Here is a 27,314-nt window from a genome sequence, read left to right on the forward strand (position 1 = left end):
TTGGCAGATTTCCCTTACACGCTTATGGTTATTCCTGGTTTTGAACTCTAGGTTTTTCCTTGATATTGCATCTGATTGCCCAGCTAGCGACACTGTCAATCACAGCCTGTCTTTCATCAGTGATGGCAATGTACTTGCTTTGCACCGGTTGCTGTGGAACAATCAGGAGAAAATTGGCCAGTACCTTTCCAGCAACAGGTAAGACTTCAGAAGTATTATGAAGAAGGGAGTTGCTGATGGGAAATGAATATTTGGAAATACTTTCAGATGCTTTTTTTATTATTACTGAGAAGGATATCATGGCTGAAAAATCTTACATTTGGAAACTTTTGCCTAATTGACAAACCATTATTGGGAATATGCCTAACATCTTTGCTGCCCACTTTACTGCCAACCTTGTGTGCAAGTGTATAGTTGTCTTATCTTTTGTAAAAATTGTTCTACATGTAACAAACATTTTTCTTATTTCTTCGTTGAACACTTTTTTTTTTTTTAATTTTAAAAAAGAAAATCCATCCTGTTCAAGGTAAGGAAGGGTAGTGCGCAAAAAAATAGGAATTGCTGAGTAAAGAAGGACTTTTCTTTTAAGTAATATGCTGTTTGTAGGGACCACAAGGCTGTTGGAAGACGACCTTTTGACAAGATGGCTACTCTTCTTGCCTATCTGGGTCCTCCTGAGCACAAACCCGTGGCAGATACCCATTGGTCCAGTTTAAATCTTACTAGTTCCAAATTTGAAGAATTTATGACAAGGTAATCTTGGAGATTATTGTGGAGGGGAAACATTATTGTGGGCTTCTAGACTTTAGCTTGTGAGGCAATATAAGTAGTTACTGATTAAGACTCCAGCTTTCGTTTTGAAGGGGAGTTTAAAAAGCTGGGTCTACATACACCTTTTAGGTTTCTAAGTAGATTTTAATTTCAAAAATTAAACAGAGAACCGGAGATGGCAGTAACATTTGTGATTTAACAAAGATTCAAGATTGTGTCAACTTAATACTTCTGTTTAAAGATGCAAATAAAGAGGGTTTGGGATTTTTTTTTTTAATTTTTTTTTTTTTTGAAAGGCAGTTGTGAAAAGTTGATGTCAATGTACTGCTTTTTAGGCATCAGGTACATGAAAAAGAGGAGTTCAAAGCACTGAAAACATTAAATATTTTCTACCAAGCTGGGACATCAAAAGCTGGCAATCCTGTTTTCTACTACATTGCTCGGCGGTAAGGAATCTTTCACCTTCCCTGTCTGAAATAAACACGTAAAAACAAAAGGGACACCAACTTTGTAACGGAGAAGAATCTGAATATAGCTTATTTGTCAACTTTTGCTGACCAGTATTTTTTAATTGAGTTGTTTCCTAAATCAGAACTGTCATAGTTTTTTCCACCCAGGAGTATGTGAGTGTCTGTGGGAAAAATACCTAAAATTTTAAATACATTTTATTAATTTTTCACTGTCTCAAGTAAACTACATCTACACCACATTCCTGTTAACCATTTATCAGTGATTTTAGCATCTTCATTTTCTGCAGTATAAAATGAGTAACAAGCTAAAACATGGGATAAAATTTCTCAAAATGGTCCCTGTATCCCATTTTAAAGAGTAGTACAAGTATTTAGAAGTTTCACACATAGTCAAGACCATGATACTGCTTCAGTTTCACCATTGTTTTCTAAGTGACAATAATACCATGTTTTTGGAAATGATTGAGATTTTTGGAAATGATTGAGATCTGTGGAAATATCACTAAAGTAATAAGAAAAGCAGATGTTGACTTCTGAACTTTGCAAAACACTGTGTTTTTCCAATAAGGCAAAATTTTGAAAGTTTTAAGTCTTCCCTACTCTGGAAGATAGTGATTCATAGCAATGAGTAACATACGCTGCAGTATTGAAGAATTTGGGAAGAATATCCCAAGATCAATATTAGTCAGTTTATTTATTATTAGTCAGTCACAATTCTCTCTCTTTAAAAAAAAAAAGAAAGATTTAAATAAATTAGTTTTATTTAAATTAGAGTTTGCAGTTGTAAAGCTGCAACAAGAGTAAGAATATAACTGAAACTTGATATTTCAGTCTAGTTATTAAGTAACTGCACTATAAAATCCATGGAGGACAGCATGTTCAAAAGAGTTTCCGTAGTAATTACGCTCATTACTAAAAGTCATTCTTAGTCTCTTTAAGAAAAGGAAAATCATTGTGCTTGCCACCAAGTGCAATCACAGACAGAACTGTAAAGATAAGATTAGAGCTGTTGGACCTTTTCTCTGTGCTCCGTTGTTGGTGCCTTTGCTTTTGGTAATGGTGTTGCTGGTGAAGTGTTGGCTGGCAGCAGTGGGTTTTGGCACCGGCGGGGTGCGTGGCGGTGCTGCTGAGGTCTGTGAAGTCCTCACCAGCACTGGTCGTGGTAGTGAGAGTCCTCATGTCAGTGTGGCACTTGTGGATGCTGGCAGATCCTGAATGGATGTTCCTGGCGGGATTATTGCCGACGCATTTTGTGCCAGTGGGGATCTTGGTTTTGCTTCTGCTGCTGTTGCCAATATGGTTTTTGCTGGTGCTGCTGGTGGTAGCTGAGTTCGTGCTGATGGAGCTGTCTGTGGCATCAGTGCTGGTAGAGTTCATGTGGTTGCTTTGGCTCTTCCTGGTGCTTCTGTTGCTGGTGGGGCGCTTGTTGTCATGCCAGTGGGGTGGCTGCTGCACCAGGGGGTGCTTGCTTATGGTACCCTTGCTGCTGATGTGCTTATCTGTGGCATGGTCAGGAATGGTTGTGGTCCCTGGGGAGCTCTTGCTTGAGCTGCTTGTTGGGGCAAGGCGGGGAAGAGAGCTTTTGATGGTGGTGCCAGTGTTGCTGTCCATGGTGTGCTCCTTGCTGGTGGTGGCACTGCTACTCGTGGTGCCAATGGCGGCAGTTTCATTGATGGTGCCACTTACGGCAAAAAGTATTGTCGTGATCTGAGGAGATGGCATCAGTGGTGAACCTTCTGCAGACCCTTTGAGTACATGTAAGAACATGAAAACAAGCAGAGGAAACCACTTCTTTAGCAGTATCTTCTCTTTGTATTCAACAATTTAAATAAATAATCAATACACATTTGCAAACAAGGTATTCTTCAAATTTACATATTTCTAATGAAAATCATACCCAACAGGCATGTAAGATTTTTTCAATTAATTAAAATCTTTGCTTCTTAATTTTATTAATTTTCATAGTATTTAATTGTTTTCAGTAGTGCTTTTTATTCTGTAGATTGAGTTACAAACTTACTTTCCTAGAAAGTCTGTGCTCTGTTATACCATGTGACGTTTGTCATTTCCCCTCAGAATTTTTCAAAATTTCCAAATTTTCAAATAAGGAACAATTTTAATGATTAGAAGATTTTATTGTTTTACCACTCAATAATAAACATACCTTATTCCAAATTCAGGTTGGAGGCTAAAATAACGAGCAAGCTTTGAAGAACCTTTCCAAATATAACCTCTAACTTAGTAGTTGAATTCTGCTGCTCATATATGGTTTCCTAGCCAGGATGCAATTAGAGGTCCAACAAATGAGTATATCTGTTCACATTTCTCTTATTATGTTTTTGATTTTCAGAGCAACAAACAAACAAAACTTCTGTTCAGTATCAATGTGGAAGGTAAAATAAATTTCAAAACTCTTTCCTTCTTCTGGAATTTTGCACAGGCATGCCAAAGGGTTTTTTCATGCTTTAAAAAAAACAACACAAAGCACTTGCTTTCAAGCTGGTAATGTAGAGAGGAAATGCTTACATTCTCTTAAATTTGTTGCTGTGAAAGTTCTCAAACACTTGCTTCGCTGCTAGCTCTTTTAGGAAGACTTTATGTGTAAGGCAGTCCAAAGGTGGAAGAAAAAAGAAAGCGTAATATGGCTGGTACCATTTGGAGACAGCATTCATGTGAATGAGAGTAAAGTGCCCATGCTTTTTGTCAGTTCTACGCTTATGCTAATCAAAGGAATACTAAATAACACAAAGTAAGTCTCATTACATAGAAGTAGGTAAGAAAACCAAATTTATCTGAACTTTTTTCCAATGATTCATAGCTCTGAAATAGAATCTATATGAGAGAACATTTATCTAAGTCAGCCTTTCGCTTTCCCTGCCTTTTGCTTGGGAAATTGCCTTCCTTTACCTTGACCCCTTTTCTGCATTTTCAACACCCTTGACTTTGGATGGAGTGGAGGAAAACAAGATGAGTAGTACCACTTATCTCCTGTCCTAATTTTCTGTCTGCAAAAGCTGTACTACGCTTCTCTGCCCTCCTTAAGGTCTTTGAGTCACCTTTGAGCCTATTGTATTGGCTGAAGTGGGCCTTTACAAAATCTTACATGAAACTTCAGTTTGCAGTATAAATGGCCGTATAAGTTTCTAACAGTAATTAACTAGTATTAAATTAGGTTATTGTGTGTATGTTTCACATTTTACAACAAAACATTTGAGAAGAGGGATAGCTTCTGGAAATTTTCCTTTTGGAATATTAGTGATAGTTGTTGAAACAAAACCAAAATCATTTGTTTTCAGTGAAACATATATCTGCATATCTAGCATCTAATGCTGTTTTCTGCTTTTCAGAAAACATTGAACAGCATGTGACTTGTAGAGTGACTTTACTGGGATATCTGAATGTTCCATGTAATTCTGTACTAGGAACAGATTTATTGAATCTTAAGTTTGAGCGTTGCATTTATTCTAGGCAGTAGAAAAAACATCAGTGGTGCTTTAAAGATTCAGAGAGGATACAGAGTTGACAGTAAAGTGAGTGTATACAGTGCCGAAACTGAAATTAGTTTGCCTGTTGTCTGTTTGTTTATAAGTTAATGTTTTCTTAGAGATTCTTGACACGAAATCTGCACACAAAGTTTTCAAAAGTTTAACTTAAAATTTTTAAAATGTGTATTATATAGGGGGCTAACTTGTTGTGAACACTTAATTACATATCTTTGGATTATGATTTTTGCTAAAGTTGATTCCTGCATAGGCTTAAAAAAGGGTATGTACTCATGGACAGCACGTATCAGCTTAAATAAATGTTTTTCAAAAAGCATGCTGATTGATTTAGACAACATAACTTTATGCAGTTGAATGTCAGTAGATTTTTGAAGAATATATAGTGTATTATGTTCAGACCCCTTCTAAACTAGTTGTACTGCTGTCACGAGAAAAGACTGATCGTGAAAATTCGGGAATAAAAATGGATGTTTGGAAACTCAACTTTTCTCCCAGTTGTTGTGTTTATTCACTGTTGTAATGGAGTAAGGTTGAAAAGTTGGTAGACTATTGCAAATTAGAAGGATCAGCTGGAGTCATTTTATCTGCCCACTCCCACCTGCATTTCCCTTCCTCCCCTCAATTCTGTCAAAGTAATTTCAGACACTTTTTCTGAGACTCATGCAAGTATATATCACGAGACAAAATATCTTCTCTTTAGGATAAAAAAATAAAGTAGAATATATACTTTCAGGAATACTTCAGCTTTCTAAGACGCCTCGTCATTTTCTAAGGCAAACATTGGGGTAGTGGTGTTCCCCCCACATCTTTCATGAGTTATCTTGAATATACAACAACAAAAGTATTAATATATTAATATTAAAAGTGCTGTTGTATCCTTGCATGGTTAATTTTAGTATGAGTGAGCCTGTTTAAATGAGATGTCGTCTTCCTTTCTTCAGGTGAGGTGTGTAGTGGACACAAGTAGATATTTGAAGGGAACTTGGAATGCTTGATAGCTTAGTTTGGGGTAGGAGGATGGTATTTCAGTGTCTGCTTCAGTAAGTGTGGTATCTTTTGCATGCTCACCAGAATGACTTAGTTGCAGTTTAATGAGAAAAGGAATGTTGACGAGTTCTCTTCAGAAGTAAACTGGTGTTTTTCAGTCTGATCTGGATTGTTTTCCTTTGTAAGCCATTTAGACAACAGCGCTAGGAAGCCTTGTGGGAAAGGATTATTTGAAGCATCTGTGCTGAAGTGAACTCATGTGCTCTAGGAAAAAGGCATTCAACATCGGAGGTGCCGTTGCTCCTGTAAGCCGGATTTTGCTGTGGTTAGACTGGGAGGCACACACATGTGCTCTGCTTGGCGTGGAGCTAAGGGTTCATGAACCTGCAGGGCTAACGGACAGAAAGGGGTGTCCCTGAGGGAAGCCTGTGTGCTTCTTCTTTCTTTTTCTTTTTTTTTCTTTTTTTTCTTTTCTAGCAAGATCCCAGATGTTGAAGCCCTTTCCATACACAAAGTTAGAAGAGAAGGTAGTCTTTTGAATTGTCTCTAAAAAATTGTCTGTGTTTGCTTGCCACATTTTTCTCCTCCAGTTTTTTCCATTAGACACTGTCTTATTTCATGTCAAGTAAAATAAAATGCCTGCATTGTTATCCTATCCTGTTCAGACAAGAAATTAGGCACACAAATGCCAAGAATAGTGATAACCCATCTTCAAAAAGTTTATTGTGTCTGGCAGTGATCCAAGGCATCCTCATGTATTCTGTGAAGACTTGATATGCAGCGTTTTCTTCATTTGCAGAGCAAGAAATGGTTATTTCATCTGTAAAGAAAGAATTTCTGGAAATAAATTGATACAAAAGTGTGCAACACATGCTTGCTAGGCCTAGATCACTTACCTACCTTTTCTTTAAAAGCAGAAAAATAAAATTATCCACAGCTGGCTAACTTAATAGCAGTGTTGTATCTGAAAGGAAGTTAACAGGCATAGTGGTTATGACTTACTAATGAGTTCATGTGGAAGTGATCTCAGCAAAAATATGTTGTTGTTTAAATGCTACAAACTACCTCAGTATTTTGAGCTGAGGCCTGCAAACTGTTTATATATAAATCTGTCATAAATGAAAATGACCTAGTGGTTATTTTGTGCTTATTTCAGTATTTGAAACCTTGACATTTTACTGTTAGCTGGTCCAAGGTGCAGGGCTATTTTAAGTGTGCTGTTAGAATGTTGGTGAGTAGAAGGAAAGTAAGTATTGGTACATGTTTTTACAGGCATTTGGAGAGGTATTATTGATATATAATAATCCTGTCCCTTCAGCACTGTGTGGTTTACATCTGAAATTCTGTGCAGCAGAGTACCTGAAAAGGAGGCAGAAGAGCGCTTAAGCCTTAAGTCGTTGCTCAAAATTCTTTCTTGCTTACTGAGGATGAGACAGGTTAAAGTTAACATATAATATCTGTGTATTATATAAATTATAAATTATATAAATATTTTTTGGGACTATATATAGTTAGGAAATATATAATTCTCACACAATCAAACACTGATATTGGCAGAAAGGCTGGGGAATTGATTAACCACTCCTTGGAACTTGATTATACACATTCAAGAATCCAAGAATGAAGCTGGTGACATGCGTGCAAAAATATATAATCTGACATTAAAATGGGCTACAGTATCATTCACTTTTAAGTATATGTACTATTTACACTTGTCATGAGTGAAGCATACTGTAAGCTAAAAGAATAGTGATAATACCTATTCATTATGGGGCTGAATTCTGCGGAATATCTGATCAAGTGCAGGTGAATCTGCTTTTCATAATTATGCATAAGGGCTATTGATGAGAACTATGAGATTTTATGGCGGATATCTTCATGCCCTTTACTTGCAAATAATTCAACTTTTTCTGCTTGCTTCCTTATCTGAGAAAGTATATGATCATTAACATCATTAAATACTGATTGTGATTTGGGTATGCGATATTCCTTGGAAAAACGTGCCAGCTCAGTGAGTGACTGTTTGTACACAGATGTTTGAGAGTAAACCTTTCCAAGTCTGGACAAGCCAGTAATGGGCCCTAATAACACTAGTATATAAATAATAAAGGAGGATGCCAGTTGTTTATCGTGTCAGTAGCTACTGAGTGTAACTATAGTAATCACAGTGGTGTTCTGTTATGGATGTATATTGAAATTTGGCTGTGAAACATGTCCACAAGAGAATTTGCCTGTTGAGACAATAGATGTAAAAATTGAAAAAGGAGAACATTAAATAGAAAGCACTGCAAAGTACTTTTTAATTATCAGCTTACTAGTAGCTAATCACACACTGAGATAACACAACTTTAGAAAAAAAAGATAGACAAATATTTCATCTTCTGACTTGCCCAAAATAAGTTATGTCGTCTTCATCTTTCTCAACCTTCTTGTATTAACTAGTAGCTGTTCAGACAGTATAAAATTCCTAGAATGGGAACTTTTTAGTTCTGTGTATCTCACTACTGTGTATGTAATTCCGTTTATAGCACTGTGAAACTTTAAAATACCTATTCTGTGTGTAACTCTGCATTTTAAGTTGTTTTATTTGGCAAAGTAGTACAGATAGCTGTGACCTTTTATTTAGTAACTGATGCCTAAGGATTGCTGAATTTGGCAGAAAGGAGTGGATGACTAAAAATAAAGCTTGAACATCAGACAATAGTGGAAGTGAATCCTCTTTCATAACCGGCCATCTGAAAGATATTTGGAGGCAAGTGTTTGTGAAAGTTTGCCGTGGTGTTTTTCTAATGCTGCTTCATGATCTGTGTGCCCCACCCAGCTGATGGGTTCAAAAGTCAGCAAACTGTCTGCTGTTGAATTGTGCTTTCGGGGTGAAAAGAGACTGTAAATACGAATGAGCTCCAGAATGGCCTCTGATCTCTTGCAGATCTACTGTTCTTAAGTCTTAGAAGAATGGAGATGATTTCCCTAGTTTTGTGATACTGAACTCTACAGAAATTCTCAAGTTTTAATCATTGACCGAGTTACCTGGCAGTTTAATAATCTGAAAAGTTGTCTTCAATAAAATAGCTTTATAAACCGGGTCCCAGGGATTTTTGAATGAACACAAACTTCAGGTCCTCAAAGGAAGATGAAAATGACTGCTAAACCATAGTGATCGTGGTACAAGTCAGATATGCATTCTTGTGTTGCATAAAGGGGTGGTAAGGAGCAAATTTCTGTACATTTTATCCAGGTACAGGATACTTAATGAAAGTATTGTTATATTTTGACATAAGCCTTGCTACTAGGTGTAATATTGCTTGCCTTTACCTCCCTTTTTGTTGCTTGCTTTCTCTTCAGCAGCTATGCAATTCTTCCATTTTTCTCTGTGAGACTGCCTTTTCAAACCTAGCAGGTGGGGCTTTGCTCTGGAATGATGCTCTGACATCTTTTCTGCTAACAGGGCTGTGGCTAAGTGGTGCTGACTTGGGGTGTTTGTCTTGTGGTTCTGAGCCAGATGTCATTTTTTAAGGTGTGAAATGTGGAAAGACTGTTTGGATTGGAGCTGCCAGGATGTTTGAGGGCTTGCAGCCGGCTGGGGGGCTTTTTTGGTTTGGGTTTTTTTTGGTAGTTTGAGATCTTGTTGCTAGGGCATTGTTGAGTCATTTTACTGGTATATCTGGATCAGTTTATATCCTTCTTGTGCTGTGAAATTGAATTCCTTCTGTCATTTTTCTTCACATTTTGTTTCCTGGGCAACAACCTGACTTCTGAAGCCAGTGCTCTTCTGTTTTTAATCACTACACTGTTACTAAGATGATCAATAAATCAATAAATATTGATCCTGAAGTACTGCCATTAAGTTTTAAAGCTGATCCCAAACTAATTAATAGGAATATGAACCTCTGAGTTACTGCTTCAGACTGCAGCTATCCCTGCAGCAATTTTAACCTTTCAGAAGCAAGCATATTGCGATTGCAAGGTGTGCTAGACCTTTTTTGGGTATTTTGAATATTGTCCTGAAATGCGAAATAGTTGTTTTGGAACAAATAATTTCTCTGAGAATAGATTATTTTATATTTATCATGGACAGAATGACTAGCATGTTTAAAACAACACAAACCGATGCTGTCGTGTTCACATCCATGCCTATCAGTTTTATTTCAATTTGACTGCACTGTTGCCAAGCAACAAGTGCACGATTCCCACATTTGCCTGCCTACTCACTGCTCCATTATCAACTCATTTGTATTCCAGAAAAATACAAGGAAACCTAAATTTCAGTCTGCTTTATTGAAAGCAGTCTAAGAAGCCCTCTTGCTTGCACCTACCACAGGCAAGGTTTGGGTAGAGAGCATAGCCCTAGAACTTGGGAGTGCCATCTTACTTTCATACCCATCTGCAATTTTTTTGTATCTTAACTTCCCGATCCTGTATGTGTATTTGGAAAACCCCACAACCCCATTTCTACTTTCAGGCTTTTATCAGCATGCTTAAGACTTTGAAATCTGGGTAGCAAGTCATTTGGTATGGGGACTTGCAATTTGCCCTAAACAACTTCTGGAAAACAGTATTTTTTTAATAGAGTTGCTTTTCACTGAATAGTCTCATTATGGGTGAAACCTTCTCAGAGCGTTTAAAGTTGATTCCATGTAGGATTTTTGCATGCAGTAGAATCTGGCATCTTGTATTGAATTGTTCAGCAAAGACACGTGTAGTATTTCATGTAATTTCCTCAACTCAAGGCGGTCTAGTCATAGCACCTCATTTTGTGATCCCTGTCCTACCTTGCAAGCTAAGCTGCTTTAAACTGTGTGGGATGAAACCCTACGAATGAGATAATTCTAGGAAATACCTAGTTCTGAACATAAGTAGGTTGATACTTATGTTCAGTCAGTACTTAGCAAATACATCAACTTTCCAAAGAGAGCGGCAGGCAGTGACTTTTTTTTTAATACTAATCCTAGTTAGTGGAATTTATCAGTTCATGTCAGATTATTTAACCTGGGGAAAATATATAGAACTTGTACAAGTGGGCAACTCTTTCAGACTGCTGGAAGCCACTTTATATAATGAGGCACTTCTGCTGGCCATCGAAGGTACCATGCACATATTGCTTATGGTCTAGGTTGTCTAAACTTTGACTTGGGTAACTAGTTCTTGTCCACCTAAAATGTATATGAAATGCCAGCCTTTGGCTTGGTTTTGTTTGGGTTTGGCTTTTTTTTTAAGTTTTCTGTCCTATTAAACATGGAGAGTCTTTTTTTGAGAGGGAGAAAGAGCTACCTTCTTATGGATAGAGATATGCCTTAGGTGTTTGCAAGTTCTAAAGGGTAGGAAGGGGAAGGGTAGACCCTATGTTGCTATTATCTCATCAGCTTATTAATAAACAATATTAGGGATACATCAGTATCAAAATAATGTAATTTGATTTAACCATAATTTTCCCCCATAAGACATGAAGATTGAGCCAAATGTCTGCTTGAAATGGGTTTGTATAGTAAAATATTATCTATTCAGTGATATTACTATGCTTATTTGAAAAGAAGCACTAATTCAGTTCAATACAAATGTAACTTTATTTTTACTTAAATGCCAATGAAATAACTGTACAAATTCATTGTGTAACATTTACTGTTAGAAATTAAAACACATTTCTGGTTATAGAAATACTGTTCACAATTGGAAAGTTGTGATTTCTCTGATACCAGTGGTTGTAAATGGTCTACAGCCCTCAGTGACACCTAGGAGAAATAGGTAGAGGACTCCAGTCTCAGTAGTGAGGTTTTCTGGGTTTTGCAGCACCTTCATGCTACAATAACTAGAAATTAAATGGCCTGAAATGAATGGAAAACATTGTATAAAGATTTGTAATATTAAGTGAATAATACTTTTTCAATGAACTTGTTCTTCAGTTTTCATTTCATGCTGTTTGCAAAATTTTGTCTGTAGTATATCAAGTACCTTTGCCACATAATTTAAATTGTTTTCCTAGAGTGGACAGAACCATGCGTGCAACTATTTCTACTCACTGATGGTGCAGATGTCAAGGAGAATAGCATTCATACTCATCCTTACAAAGCAAGGATTTGGGCATGTTCAATGCCATGGACTGAATTAATTTTTCTTTTTAAGTCACAAGATTCAAGGATTGTTTCAATGACAGCTTGACAACTAATTGCTTAATTGATTTGTTACATAACTTGCATTACAAATTGGCTGATATTTCATTTTACTGATCAGAAAGTAGTAGTTTGGTACAGGCTGATTTGCAATATTCTTTTAAGCGTAATATATTAACATTTCAGATTTTTGGATGTCACTTGAAATAAAGTTAAGGAGTTCTATTTCATTAATTTGTAGTAGATAACTCCTTGTTGGACAGTGTCATGGCATTGAACATCTTGTGTTTTCCTCTACTTTTATCTTTTTTTTTTTTTTTTTAAATATGGAGAGTGAGAAATAACTTGCCTGCAGTCTTTAAGTCAAGACATAGCAAAAAGAGATATCAGCCCCTACCACTTTTCCCATGCTGAACTTGGACCATGTTGCCTTCTCAGTTTATACCCTCTTAGTAGACGTCATGGCATTGTCATATTTAATTCCTAAATTCAAAACTGTTGTTCTTCATATTTAAAATATCCTAATACATATGAAGCAAACATAGATATACATGCTAGCAATTTTTCTCAGGAATAACTTCTGATTAGTGAAACAGCTAGGTTTAGTTCCTTTATTTTTTCCCTTCCTTTTGCATGTCGTCATAACTTACAAAGAATCTGTGCTGCTATATTACAGGAATTGCTCTCTGGCAAGTCAAGCAAAACAATGCAGATATGATACAGGCCTTCTGTTTTTTTCCAGTTGTTTAATGACAAAATCATTCATAAAATCAGTACTTAAAATTCTGATGTTTTATTCTGTGCAAGTAAAATTAAAAATTTAAATACAAAATAAGCACATTTTAAAAAACAAAATCATAGGTTAGTTTTACTCAATTAAGACATACTAAAATAAGTAGCAGCTTAGTATCAAGACATTAGTGTGCGCTTCTTTAATTAAGAACTGTTATTTTCTTTAGGTCAGAGTCAGAACTTCAAATTTCTTGTGTTCTGATTCATTATTTGACCTGGATGTCTTAACTCCAGCTATGTATCACAGGAATAAACTCAGTAATTTTCACAAGATACAAGCCCTTAGCCAATAAACGTTGCCACTGCATTAAGCATTACAACATAAAACAAATACATCTCACAGATACTTGCTTTGGAGGGCACGTGAGTATTCGAAATATCTGTAGTGGATTCCTCTTTCCTTAAGGTAGCAGTTGTGTTTTGAGGCATTTTGGAGTAGTTTGTTGGCATTCCACTGGTGATACTTAAAGTCATAGGAGTAGTGGATGATCCTGTTGAACGAGTCAGGCTTGAGTCCACCTCCGTTGAATCTTTGATGTAGATTGTGTGTGTGGCTGCTGCTTCTTGAGAACTAACCTTCCTAGTTGTCAGGTCTTCTGGATAGAGGAGTAGTGGTCGGTCTGTGCTCGTAAACAGAACAGTTTGGCTTAAGGTTGCCAAGGTAGAAACTTCCTTAGTTTTAAATTGTTTATGCATTTTTGTCATTTTGGTTGGTTCAGTTGCCACTGGAGTAGCAGCTTTGTCTGCTGCCTTCATTCCTTTAATCATGAGGCTGGAGTCTATAACTGTGGGAGCCACTGAAGTTGGTGTGGCATTCATCCAAAGCACGGATTGATTAGCACAGGGAGCCCCTATAACACTGGCAGCTGTTCCCTGCACCCATTTGAGCAAATACGGGATATTCTGTTTATCACTGCAGGACCATGGGTTTTTATATAGTGTTACTACTTGCAGCTGAAAGAGCTGGTCAAAAGCTTTGTCAGGAATGTATGTGAACTTGTTGTTGTGCAGGTAGAGGCTTGTGAGGTGTTGTAGTCTCACCAGTGTTCCTGGAAGTATTTGGGACAAGAAGTTATTGGATAGATCCACCGTCTCTATGTTGTGGGGCATATTGGTTGGAACTGTCCAAAGTTTGTTGCTGCTGAGATTGAGAAACTTGAGACTGCTCAGTGTGTTGTTGATCAGAACAGCTCTTTCCACCATATTCCTGGAAACATCGAGTACTTTAAGATTCCACTGGTAAGCTGTATCAAGTTTCTGAAGAACTTTAATGTTGTTGTTTATGGCATATAATTCCCATAAGGACTTGGGCAGATGAGCAGGAACATTCTTGAGCCAATTATTTGAAATATCAAGGGTCCTCAAATTGGTGAATCTCGTTAGCTGATGATCGAGGTCTACGAACTGGTTAAAGGACAGATTTAAATATGTAATGTTGTCTTGAAGTCCATGTGGCAGTATAGTTAAGTTTCTGCCTGAACAGTCCACATTCCTGTCATTTCCTGAGCATGTACAGTTAGAAGGACAGACACCCAAACCAGTGGGTATGAAAAACAGAAGGACCAGCAGACAGGTAGATGTATTCAATATCTGGTATTCCATTGTTGCCTGGAAATAAATATACCAAAATGACACCCTTTAAATCCCTGCAATACATTTTATTTCTTTATAAGGGTTGTCTTTGCAATGACCACTTGCAGAAGAAATTAAGTAAAAATATCAATAAACCCCTTTGTGGAATGGTTCTTTTTAGAATTGTTCAAGAGAGACTTTACAAAGCATCCCTTCATAGACTGTCATGTTGTCTGGCAGAATGAGACTTGTTTTTTCATCTCCCTTTCCCCCTCAAGCTCAAATGAGGGCTTTCTTCCGAAAATGCAAGTCTCTTCCAACTGTTATACAATGTCTGCTTCTTGTTTTTAGTGATTTCAAGCCTATATTATGTTTGGAATAATGTGTTCTTTTATACAGGATGAAAAAATGGCTGTCAACTGGATCTGCTTTACAAATCTCTGCAGCAATGTAGCAGTCCCCCCCATACATGCATGCTATTTGCTTAAACAGAATTGGTTAAAATACATCTTAAATTGTTAGGAATTTAGTTTGAAACCCAAATTCCATGTTCATGCTAACATGCATATTATTATTTTTCCTTATTATAGGGTTAATTACATTCTCAAAGCTGGTAACACATGTTTGAAAACTGAATTGATGTTAGTAAGAAATCTCTGACACTGCAGCAAATTTCTGGTGCAAGCATCTGTCATCAACTAATAATTTCGTTCTTATTTCTGTCTCTAATTTTGTAGTAGGTTTTTGTGATTAAAAACAAAAAACACAAACTTACCGTAATCGCTTCTGCAGTATCAGCACATCATTTCTGTGAAAGATTTAAGCTTAGAGGTCGTCTTGTTCTAGAGAGTAGTTGCTGTCTGTGGATTGTGCTTGCCTCTTCAGCTGCATCGTATTGCTGCTAGCTGGGGCTCTGCAACCACCTGATCTGCACTACATTGGAGGACTGCAGAGCTGTCGTTGGTGCTGACTCAAATTTATTGCAAAGCGAGCATATTCAATAAAATAGTTAGGTTTTATAATTTGAATCAGTTAACTTCTCTAAATCTATATTTTGTGCTATGTTAATGCATCAAAACATAACGTCTAAGATTGCCTATATAAACAGTACCAAATGAAATTTCTGTAGGCTATTTTAGTTTAAGCTATGATTCCATTTAAATGTTCCTATTTAAAAAGTCATGTTAAGTTTGTGTTCTTTCTTACCTTCTATTAACCTCTCCTCCTGTAATAAAGGTTAATGTTAATTTAGACTTCCTATCTTAAGCTTTTTTAAGCTACACTGCCAGAACATCTTTTCATAACTTTAAAACGTTCAGTTTTCTACTCCTTAGATCAGGCTATCACTGTATTGTCAGGTATAATACAGCTCAGCTTGTAGGATTTTACAGGTTTCTACAGGAAATCTTTATCTGAATTTCTTCAAACAATATGGTAAGAGTAGACATAGTTTATAATGCTGTTAATTTTAACATGGTGTAATGCAACAAGCCATAAAAAAAAAAAAAATCTTTGCATAATTGGAATGCTATTCTTCAGGCATACACAATCATACAGCTTATATAAATGGTAAGAAAAAATGGTAAATATCTTTTCCTATGTCCATTTTATGCACAGTAGCCTAGAATTGCATTTGCATGACTTATAACTAATTTTTAGTGGTAATTTAAAGATTTTGAAGTTTATTGTTACAATATCTGCAAACACGTGCTCTGTGCAATATCCACAAATATATTCCCTCCCCAAGCAAACTCAAAACTACAAACTCTTTGCCATTTTGCAGAGATGTCATGACAAGCTAGCTTCAGCATCTAGCAGCTTCTTTCTATAGATCTAAACGTTCAATACTGGTTCAAAAAACAAAGAAAATTAATTTACCTCTGAGGCCACCCTCCTCCTTACCACCAAAAAATTAGCTTATCAAAATGCATGGCTCTAGACAGGACGGTGAGCTTTGCTTGTACTCAGGACGCAGAAGGGAACATGTAAAACACTTAGACACCTTGAGTTAAAAGGAATCTGGCATCCGTGCAACATTAAATTAATTTTTAAAGTTTATATTAATAATATTGAGTGCCTTCTGAAATACTGCTTCAGAGGAAGAAAGTACTAAATGCGCACAACTAATTCTGCTAATCATTTGCCTGGGTGTTCTGCAAACTGTTTCTATTTTATCCATAAAAGCCAAAAGTATCTAAGTAAAAGAAAGCCTTTTTGTAGTAGTTCTTCAAGTGTTTGGAGCCATTTCAGCTTTTTAGTGACCACTGTATTAACTGTTTACTCACGCTGTTCTCTGCTTTACCAAACAATAGTGTGAAGTGACTGGAGGTTTTACACCGGTAAACTTCTTGGCAATATTTGATCTAAAGGAAATTGAGTGCTGTTAGTAAAGAACAACTGATGGCTGTTAGGAGGATTTGTTTCAGATACCTGTAGTCCATTGTTACCAAGTTGTGACCCAGTCATGTGCAGCAAATGGGCCTTTGTATGAAAGACGGTATGTATGCATGTCGAGGCTTTTAGACGTTGTTCTGAATTCGAAGCTTTGTATCTAAGCAAAAACTTAGTTGTGCTTTAAGTGACCAAAACATCTTTGAATTAGAAAGCTTTATTAAAATTAACTTGAATTCATTGCATTTGCTTATACAGCCTAGTAGAACAATTTTTAGAAGCTCCGAGTCCCTATAAAGCTGTGCTGTTTCTTGAAAGTTCCATGTCTATGTGTATGTTACATATATGTATATCCTGACACACAAAGGTGTGCATACTCTGTTTTCTGTAGTCTCCAAAATCTGGAATCAGTAGTTATAGAAGAATAGTGGGTGCAATCCATATTGTATTTTGAAATTATTTGCTTCAGGCAGAAGCAGGTTGTTCCTTTTGTGAAAGCTGAAGTTAAGAAACACGGGGGAAATGCCCATGCTGTGGTCTCACTGTTCTTGCCTGCGTCAACTTCTCCTTTTTTTAGTTATTTGAAGTATACTTCATTTAAGAAAAATGTGAAGTATGCTGGAAATCGGTTTTGGCAGTCTACAAAGGGTGTTCTGGCCGTGGCAGCTGGGGCAGTGCTTCGTGAATCTCCTGAATAAGTAACTCGGGTGGGGGGGGCAATTGTTCCTCTGTTTCTGAGTGAAATTCCTGGTACTTGCTGAGATGTGGACTGTGACCCTCAGTTGGTTCCCTGAGCCATTCAGGTGGAGGTGGCAGGTCTGGGGATTCAGGTAAAGCCGCTGGGTGAGGACAGGAGTCGCGTGCACAGCTTGCTGCTTCTGAGGTTGGAGCTGGAGATGCATCTGCGTTGGAAACTGAAATACTGGCTACAGAGCAGACTTCTACTGGTGGAGGCAGTTGGCTGTTGGCGTTACTGGTAGTGCAGTGGGATGGTTTCTCTGATGCAATGGGATCATTCTGTAAGTTTGTGTCTTGTTTCAATTTCCAAGGCAACATAAATAAAACTGATGAACGTTTGGTAGCCTGGTCAGAGTCCGTGAAGACATCTGGTGTGTCTCCATCTGCAAATGGAGAACGGCCTGCCCAATTTGAATCAACTAGAACTGGCCTCTTGCAGCATTTCCACAGAAGGATTATAATAATAGCCATTATCATACTAATCAAAATGATGCCAATTATCAGTGCTGCTATCCAGCTTCCATCGCTAGCTTCTGCATATGCTGTGGGGAACTGAGGTGGTGTCGTAACAGTCAGTGCTCTTCCAGATTTGTGTAGACGGGGTCCAGTTGCTCGCAATAGATATAGAGGAGGTTTGTCTTCTGGTGGACTCCTGATACTGGTGTATGCATTTCTTTTATTCATGGAAACGTTTTGAGGTATTGCTGTAGAAAGTAATTTCCAGATTTCTCCGTAGAAGAGAAACAGTATTACTTGGTTGCTGGCCATTTTCCTGCAGCCTCTTTAAGTATGTCCTCTCCTATAGCAGGAATGAAATAGAACATATTAACTTGAAAACTGCGTTTGTTGTATAGTTATACTTTACTGGCACCAGTCAATTTTATGTTGATAATAGTGAAAATAATATTAGACTCTGTTTAAAATTTCATGTCTGTTCCCATTTGCATAATCAGCAGGTTTGTCGCTGACTTTACAAACAACAGGCAGATTTTCAACATTATTTAACATTCTAATGAAGTGACTTTGAAGAGAATGTCTTGGTTATTATTACCTTCTTTCACCTTATCAGAAAAAGGCATCAGCAGAGAAGTCCTAAGAGTGTTTCAAAATAACATTTATCAATCATGTAAGTGGTTATGGATCTGGAACAAAATATGAAACACTCGCAGTATTGACAAACAGGATTGTCACGAGTAAAGAAAATTGTCTTGTTTTTATGGATACAAGCCGAGACCTTTACAGTTCTCTTAAACTTTTATTTCCTGTTCTTGCCTCTCTTCAGCAGTTAAGGGTAGAGCATAATAATTTTTAAAAAGTTTCCAAATACTGATGCTGTAATGGAACAGTATTCTAATGTTAAATTGTTTTTATAAATAAATTCCTGCATGTGGAACACTTTTTGTAATGAATAAGATTGTGTTAATGTTAAGTTGTTGGCATGAAACAGATTTCCCCCCCCCCCCCCCCCCCCGTACTGTTTAAATTTCAGGTCTCTGAATGTCTCCATATGAAACAAATCATAAAATACATCCGCTACATAGTGTTTTTATACCTGAAGCTACTTTCATGCAATTTGAGCTAATTTATTAGTTACTATAATGCTAGTCATGTGAAGCTGTTCCTGGGAAATTGATATGCATAAATCTTTGTGGGTTTACAAATATGCAAAATTAAATTTCAGATGCAAAAGTGTAAACACCTGTGAGTAGTAAATTAATGCTTCTTGAGAACATTATTATCTAAACTCTGTTAGGTTTCTAACAGGTAAAAAAGATTCAATTTAATTTTCTTCTGCTCCCCTCTTTTCAAAATACAGTCAAATAATACTTAGATGTAGAGTTCATGATAGTTCATCGTAACAACATCAAACAACATGTGTTTGAAACCCTAATACTTTTAAGATACAGGCACTGAACAAGAGCTTTGAATACACCCTGAAGTGGGGACGTACGCAGTGCTGTACACAGTGCAGTTCCATTTCAAACCAAATAATACAAATATTAAGCCTTTCCATCTTGAAGTTGATTCTTACCTGCACATTGATCTTCTATCAAGCGAGCATCGTCTTACTTTTTTGTTTGAAGCCTTAGCAAGACAGTGTGCTGAAAGTCAAGCAGCTTAAAATGGCTCGTTTCATGTTGAAGTAGGTTTCTGCAGCTGAAGAGGAAGTTTACCAACACTTGCTGCAGGAAGTTTCAAGTGTAGGGAGATTACTAAGAGCCTTATCTCAGAGTTTGCATGCTTTACGAGCAAACTTTTCAGCTCTGTTGTTTTTATAAAACTCAGATATTTAAATGTTTGTGGCTTTTGTCTGTTATGTGCCTATTATGTGGAAATTCATTAATGCTTGTTTGCCTGTCTCTGTTGAAAATAGTTATAGTTACTTCTGTGTGAGTGAAAAATTATACAAGTTTGGATTGGATTTCAGTCTTACTGATTTAATTTTGGGGGATGTGTTTGGTGTGCTGTCATGATTATTAGTGGAAAAGCAACCTTAGGTTCATTACCGTGAGTCATAGAAAGCTATCCGATCAGAGGATGCTGGCTTGCTCACGCATCTTCATTTGTGTAGTTGCATTAAAAGGCAGATAACTACAGATTTCGCCCTGCTCCTGCTCCCTACTCTGCACTCTGTTATTTTTGTGTCTGGACAACTTTGGTACCTGCTGCCATCATTAATGGGGGGCTGTACTCTCTGAGCAGCTCTTCTCCCACTGTCTGTCTTTGTCCATGCCATTTAGTGTAACCCAAACTACTTTCTTTTGTCTCCTTGAGCATTTTTGCCTAGAAAGGCTGCCTGGCAAAAAGAAACCCGCACATATATGTCATCGTGGTATTTTGCAAGCTTATTCTGCCAGTGCCAGATAGCTACTGCCAGATCCTTCTGCAGCTTCTTCATCTCCTCCTGCTTTTCCTGTTGTGCCTCTCTTCTGATTGCACTAGTTCTCTTTTTCAGACTCTCTCTACTCCTGCAGCAAACACAAATCCTGATCCCAAGCTCGCATTGTAACTCATTGTTTCTTGTCCGATTCCTTCATCTCTTCCCCATTCTCTTCAACCCTCATAGTCTCCACCTGTTTTTTGCCACAGTTCCTACCTCATTGACAGTTCTTTTTCCTTCCTGTTTTTCCTTCCACTGGTATGATTGTGATTCTTTCCTTTTTTGCCTGCTTTTTTCATGACACTGCTGGTTTACCCCTTTAATCTGCTGCCTACTAACAACTTACTGTCTTCCTGTACGCAGGCTGGCTAACTCTCTTACAGATTCATTCTCCTGGTTTAATTCTGTTGCCTTCCTAGCTGTGAGCAGTTTTATACCAGGTTAGATTCCCACATTTGCTATCTCAGCTTCCTTTTTTAATGGTTGCACAGCCTCTGCTGTTGCCTCATGTGCTCGTGGTCATTTTGGGGAAGGAGAAGGTAACTGCAACGCAGCATGCTCCAACCCTGCCCGTTAGCTCTCTTGCTGTCACCAGTGTGGGATGTTCTCAGTTCATCTCTTCTAAGTACTAGGTTGTCATCACCAATCTGTCACGGTTTGCCCTTATTCTTCTGGCCTCTCTCCTCGTGTTTTAGAAATGCCTGACATAATCCCCTGTCCTCCCATTCTACTTGTGTGTTGTGTTGCGCCTCCTCCCTTCGAGCTCCAAGGCCTGAACATGTGGCTTAGGGCAGATTCATTGGAATTTGCCCGTAGTTGGGTGGGTTTTTTTCCCATCTCCAATGAACTTATTTTCGGATGACTCCCAGTTCTGGGCCAAGCTTGCAAACTCCTTCCAACTTTATCTTCCTTATTACACAAACCACCTTTGACATGAGCTGTTGCATTTTTTTGAGATCTTGCGCTCTCTTGGCTTCCATGATACTGTCATCTTGCTTCTCTGTTCCTTCTTTACCTGCCCTTTCAGAGAAGTTTATGATGTAATGGAAGGTGAATTGGGGATTCAGTCTTATGTCCTGATTCTTTCAAACTCATACAACCATCTCTTGTGTCAAAAATGTTTATTACAGATGCACAGGTTGTTTAGAGCTTTGTCATTATGCAGTTTTAGCACTTGTAACCATGGTGCAACAGATCTTTAATCCAAGAAGTAGCCTGTGAAAAGCTTCTCCTGTTTCCTTAAAATAACAAAGCTCTGCTGTAGTGAGACCAGACACAGGCATCTCCCCAGAAATATGGGAAAATCAGGTCTCTATGAGAGTAAAGAAACTAAAAGTTGTGGTGGTTTTGAAGAAATTGTTAGCGTGTTCTAATTGCTTATATTAGGACAAAGTGGAGTGTGTTTCTGTGATGCAAGAAATCACAGCTAGTCATCAGAGAAGACCTGTACTGACCTTCAGCAAATGTTATAGGAATATAATATTCCAAAATGCCTTGTGTAATATTTTTTGTAATATTTTGACTTGGAGAAATAGTGTCACATAAGTTATTTAAAAACTGATGTTACTAGTTTATTGGAGATAACAAATTGAAACAGTTCTCATATTCTAACATATAATACAAACTTCATATATTCATACACAAAGTCAAAACACAATAAATATGATATAAATCTCAATCTGGTTCAAGCAATTAAACTGGTTTAAGAAGTTCTTGATGGAAAAACCTGAAAGGGCATTTTGAGAGGGACTAGTTCCTGATTCAGTAATTGCATCAAAGTTGTGACTGAATTATGGTTATACCTGTGTGGCACCTTGTGGTATGGTATATTTATGAGACTAACAGTCCTCTCCTTTTTTCCCCCTAATGGTCTTTGAGAATGGGCACACTTCTGTCCTTTCGTTTTATCCCGTTCAGCTCCTATCACCATGATTTCTGGTCAAAGGAGTAGAACTGGTTTTAACACTATTTATAGAAAGCTATTTAACAGAGTCTTACTCCCTTCTGGATCTACAAGGTGCTACTGCATTCCCACTATCATAAAAGGAAAAACCCTAAGATCTGAATTTTGCTTTCCTGTGTTTTAGGATTCATGTTGTTACTTGAAAGCTAAGTTTTTGCCTTATATTAATGACATAAAAAAAAGTAAAAGATGAGTTTTTACCTGAGTATGAATTAAATCTCAACTACAAAATTGGTTAAAATGGGTTTGTGTGACTTTGATGGTTCTTTGTTTTCCTGTTTGTTATCTGTTTCCTTAGTGAGTTTCTCAGTAGCTTCATCTTCGATTTTCCTTTGGATCGCAGCATGTCTCCCTGATATTAAGTCTTGCATCATCAAGTCAGTTCCAGTTATCTCCTTAGGCATCCTCTGCCATGTTCCTGCTGCAGTTGGCCATAAACTGTTAGTTGCCAGGATATCACCATTGCTCCTGGGCCTGCGTTTTCCTTGCTTGGTTTTTTTGAGATAGGACATTTTGTTTGCTATTACGACTGTCGACAGAAATAAGAAGGTGCAGATAAGCACAAGTACTGCTATTATAATGAAGCAAATCAGTATAAGAGACTTATTGTCTTCACATGTCTCTTTTGTCATTGTACTCTTGGGTTTGCTGGTATTCCGAGGTCCTCCAGTGGCAGAAACAGCACTTCTGGCAGGGGAAGATGTTAAATTTTGGGCCATTGTGGAGAATAAGGATTGCAGGGTACTTGCGTGCATTTCAAAAGTAGTCGTTTTGCTGTTGAAATTGATGCTTAGAGGAGAATTTGTATTGGCTTCTGTTATGTTCTGGCTTCCACTTAGGTTTTGGCTGATAGGATTCCAGGTTTCATTTATAACCCTAGGATAATTGGTATTGTTTGCCCTTGTTTGCAAACATAAAGAAAAGATTATCACAACAGGGAAGGTGAAGTGTGGTTTACTATGTCTCTTTGTCTTCATCTTCCTATTTAGTCACCTGCAAAAATACAAATCATGGTATTAGTTTAGCAAATGCTAGTTCCTAGAGGTTTGAATCGGACTTCTTGGGGAATAGTAGGCCTTTTTGATGAAAAGAAATACGTAACTTGACCTCATTTTTAGTGGATGTAGGAGGACAGGTTCAGGTACTTGGTATTCTGAAAGAATAAGTTGTCTCGAACATCTGGCAGTTTGATGTTTATAGAAAATATATGAAGATTAAGAAAGAACATGGAGCAAAGAGAGAAAGTGTTTCCTATTAACTACTCAGTGACGCAGAGGCAGACCCTGTGGTAGTTCCTCCTCTTTAAAGCTGGCCGTATTACAACTTCAAGTTCATCACTTCTGCTTGTACACAGTGAAAGGAGAAACCCATGTAAAGTTTACAAATGACTGCTTCTTACTTTCCTGTGTTCCCCTGAACGTGGGAAATGTAACCATGCTTGTAAAGATGGTCAAGTGAAAAACTTGAGTCTAAAATGTTCCTGTAAGTGACTTGTTCTAATTTTTTATGATTTGTAGCACAGCTGTCTGAAGTATTTCATAAATGCCTAGGAAAATTTTTGTTCGCTAATTTTTCTGCTTTATTGTACAAAGGGCTATTTATCACAAATGTACGTCTCACAAATTTTTCTCACAAACATGCTACATATTGTGACGTTTTCTTTAAAATGCCTGAGATAATTATGCAAATGATATTACTGTTAGTATGCTCTGTTTCACATTTGTGTGGTATTCAGATTTGTACCTGTTGAATTTGTCTGGAGGGCAGGAAACTGATCTTGGTCAGTCTGATGGTAAGATAATAACCTCAAAATAATAGTGATCGATCAGACAAGCAGTGAACCACTTCAGCACTGCTACTTCATCCAGTTTGCACGCGTGAGACACATTCAGACCTGAAGGCCTATTATCCCATCCAGAGCCTCTCTTTCACCTGTCTCTATTAACAAGATGTGTCTAAGAACAAAATGTTTCCTTTGAATGTTGCAGACTACATTTGCTTCAAATATAAATACTATAGAGAATGACCAAAAGTAACAGTGCTATTTTTATAAATACATTTGTTCTTGAAGCGATTACTTTAAAGGTAACAAAGCATATCTGTATGTTTGTAACATTAGGTAATTTTGAAATACTCCAGACAATGTTTACTTTTATCATAGCCAAAAGTTAGCATGCCTACCAAAGAACTTAATATATTCACTCCCAAAAATCAGAGGGGTGAACTTGCCTATCTTGCAAAATCCAAATGGCAGTCCTTCGTATTGCTGAAGTTCTCCAGGAAAATGAAAGAAGTGATGTGCCTGGTATGCAACCAGGGACCAAACTGTGGGTGTCTCTCCTTACATGACAAAGGAGCAGCAAAAGATATGTGTATCTTTTACTTTGCAGTTCACCCGTAACATAAAATTAGACTCCATTCTGAGATGAATCCTTATTGTTAAGTTTGAACTAGAAACCGTTTTAGTAATCAGCTACAGCTCAGGTAGAATTTTTATCTTTATACGGTAAAGGTTGCCTGGAGGATGCCTTGTAGCATACTTTAAAAAGGAAAAAAAAGCAAAAACAGCAAAGCGTGTTTTTTTTTTTTGGAAACAAAACAACATGCAGAACTGTTTGCCGGTACAGATATACTCCAACATTTAATGTTACTGTCTGAGAGTTGCAACTCTCTTTCTGCCTACTCCCTCCAAGAGTACAATAATTTGAGTGTTAGTTGTAGTGTTCTAGACCAGATGTGCTTCTCTTAAAAATAAACAAACTCATGTTGTTAAGGGCTTCGCTTAAAATCATGAGAGCAAAGGAACTGATCATTAAAGAGCTGTTTTTTTCTTTTTAGTTCAACCCTTTGTGCCTCGGTACTGATAGGGTCTTCTACCAGTACACAGTACGATCTGCAATGCATAGGAACAACAGAGCTAAGTAGCAACTGTCACTGTTAATTCTTTGAAGTCTGATTATGAATAACCTTTAACATTACTAAAAACATAGTTATATCAGCTTCCTTAATGCAGTTGGAGATAATGTTTTTACAGATTGTTACTATTTTTGAGTTACTTGAACTTCTTTAAAAATACTTTTGCGTATAATTTTCTACAAAATCTAAGAAACTTTGAAGTGGAACTTAAAATAGGAGAAGAAAAATGTGTACTTACCGTGCCAAGATGTAGTCAAAAGAAATTTGGTGTTTCAGATATTTAGTCCTTTAACAATAAAATTTCTTTGTGCATATATTTGCTCTTAGGATGCAAACGACCATTAACGTAAAGCAAGTAGATTTAGACAATGCTGGTATTTTTTAAGCAAATCTGTAACTGAAATTATATGTCGTTTACTCTAAGTGGAGAACTAAAACCACAGAGATGACACACTTCCTTTTGGTAACAACTATACCATGACACGTTAGAGGGGGAAAAACACCAACTTGCCCAAATTAGCTCTCAGAACAACAGGAAGTAACACAGGGGAAAAAAAAGTATTTTCGGCAGACCAAATATTCTACGTTCATGAAAGTTATCTCCTTGGTTATCCTGCGCTCAGGTGGTTTACCTCAAATGTTATCAAGAGCAGTGTCCCAATACACTCAAAACGACATACGTGCTTACAGTGTTATTAGCTCTTTCCGTAGCCTGTTTTTTGCCTTGAAGAGTTGAGTTAATGCTAGCTTGAGACAATGATAAGTATTTAAAAGTACCTTAGGTGTTCACTAGCTACCGTTGAGTTTGATTTTTAATTCATTGTTCCTAGTAGAATTTTGCCTGCTATGCTAACTCTGGAGATTTTGTTTAGGCAGATCGCTGTCCAGTCTTATAAAATTCAGAGAATCGTTACAGGAGATCAAAAGGTTCTTAGTATTTATGTATTATCTGAATGTTTTTCTGGAAAGAGTTATTTTGTAGCAAATCCTGTGTAGTACTCAGAGGACTGACAATGCTTAAAAACACTCCACCGAGCATTAGCGTATGCTGCAGTATATAGCAAATGAAATGAATTTGAGACCCTTTGAAAAAGTTGGTATGTGGTATGTGCTTAATGAGTCTTAATTAAGACTTCTGAAATAAATGTATTTTTCCACATATAAAAATAGATAATTTGAATCTCTAAGGGGGTTATAAAGTCAGTTTGAGGGACTTACACCTTGCTTTCATTTTTAAAATAACTGAGCTCTTTTCATGTAATCCAGTTTTGATCCAGTTGATGCACTGTTGCTCTCCAGCGTGGATTTTATTTTTCCTTTTAGTTGAATAAACCTCCTGTCTGTCTGGAGGTTGCTTGGCTGTGGTAGGTTGCATTCAAAAGGCATTTCAAAATGAAGTTAAATCCCAAGTCAAGCTTCATCAGACTGGGCACTCAGCGTGGCTGGAGTGTGAGCCGTGACAGAGTAGTAACAGATGCCTTTAGGCTGTAGCTGCCAGTCCAGTGCCATTGCTTTGGATTGATGGTATTTTTAGAACTATGTGAGAGATCAGTCTGGTTTAGTGTAGTAGTAGTATGTGTCATACACCACTCAAATGTTTGTAATGCGGATCTAAAATGCAAACCTAACAATGTCTGTCTTGTTTTCTTACAGATTCAAGACTGGTCAGATCAACGGAGATTTATTGATATACCATGTACTACTAACTCTGAAGCCATACTATGCAAAGCCATATGAAATTGTAGTGGACCTCACACACGCTGGCCCCAGTAATCGCTTTAAAACAGACTTTCTTTCTAAATGGTTTGTAGTTTTTCCAGGCTTTGCTTATGAAAATGTCTCAGCAGTTTTTATTTATAACTGCAACTCTTGGGTCAGAGAATACACCAAATACCATGAAAGGCTCTTGACAGGTTTGAAAGGAAGCAAAAGGCTTATTTTCATAGACTCTCCAGGGAAACTGGCAGAGCACATCGAACACGACCAGCAGAAACTCCCAGCAGCCACCTTGGCTTTGGAGGAGGACTTGAAAGTATTTCACAATGCTCTCAAACTGGCTCATAAAGATACCAAAGTTTCTATTAAAGTAAGTCCTTTTAGTGCTGTTCCTAGTGAATTGTTATATTTTTATAAGGATTTGAATATGATTTTACTGTCTCTTAATTCTCCTTTCCTGTCTTGAGGAGAAATCACAACTTATTAGTGTGCCTCTTTAGGAAGTAT

The 27,314-nt window shown here is 37.3% G+C and overlaps 3 protein-coding genes across 17 annotated transcripts in view; 1 reads left to right on the forward strand and 2 right to left on the reverse strand.

Moving 5' to 3' along the window:
* NF1 (neurofibromin 1) overlaps nt 1-27,314 on the forward strand; it is a 106,173-nt gene that overhangs the window by 48,261 nt on the left and 30,598 nt on the right. For 12 of the 15 annotated variants that reach the window (XM_075168298.1, XM_075168297.1, XM_075168308.1 and 9 more), the window contains 4 exons: nt 52-198; nt 607-753; nt 1,107-1,217; nt 26,745-27,177. In XM_075168298.1, the coding sequence (XP_075024399.1) occupies nt 52-198; nt 607-753; nt 1,107-1,217; nt 26,745-27,177 (838 nt within the window). Of the gene's footprint in view, nt 1-51; nt 199-606; nt 754-1,106; nt 1,218-3,591; nt 3,635-18,820; nt 18,910-26,744; nt 27,178-27,314 lie in introns of those variants that run through there. The other 3 variants (XM_075168309.1, XM_075168310.1, XM_075168311.1) reach the window with 3 other exon arrangements.
* OMG (oligodendrocyte myelin glycoprotein) lies at nt 9,894-15,067 on the reverse strand. Its single transcript, XM_075168320.1, has 2 exons — nt 14,978-15,067; nt 9,894-14,238 (listed from the first exon to the last, which is right to left on the reverse strand). The coding sequence occupies exon 2, from the start codon at nt 14,230-14,232 to the stop codon at nt 12,913-12,915; it is 1,320 nt and encodes a 439-aa protein (XP_075024421.1). The 5' UTR covers nt 14,233-14,238; nt 14,978-15,067; the 3' UTR covers nt 9,894-12,912.
* Nucleotides 17,233-18,099, reverse strand: EVI2B (ecotropic viral integration site 2B). Its single transcript, XM_075168321.1, has one exon. It carries the CDS (start codon nt 18,097-18,099, stop codon nt 17,233-17,235), a length of 867 nt encoding a protein of 288 aa, XP_075024422.1.

The sequence above is a fragment of the Calonectris borealis genome, chromosome 19, assembly GCF_964195595.1.
Source record: "Calonectris borealis chromosome 19, bCalBor7.hap1.2, whole genome shotgun sequence".
NCBI classification, from domain to species: domain Eukaryota; kingdom Metazoa; phylum Chordata; class Aves; order Procellariiformes; family Procellariidae; genus Calonectris; species Calonectris borealis.

Coding starts and splice junctions, on each gene's coding strand:
- OMG (XM_075168320.1), bottom strand. CDS start 14,232: ATGGAATACCAGATATTGAATACATCTACCTGTCTGCTGGTCCTTCTG.
- EVI2B (XM_075168321.1), bottom strand. CDS start 18,099: ATGGCCAGCAACCAAGTAATACTGTTTCTCTTCTACGGAGAAATCTGG.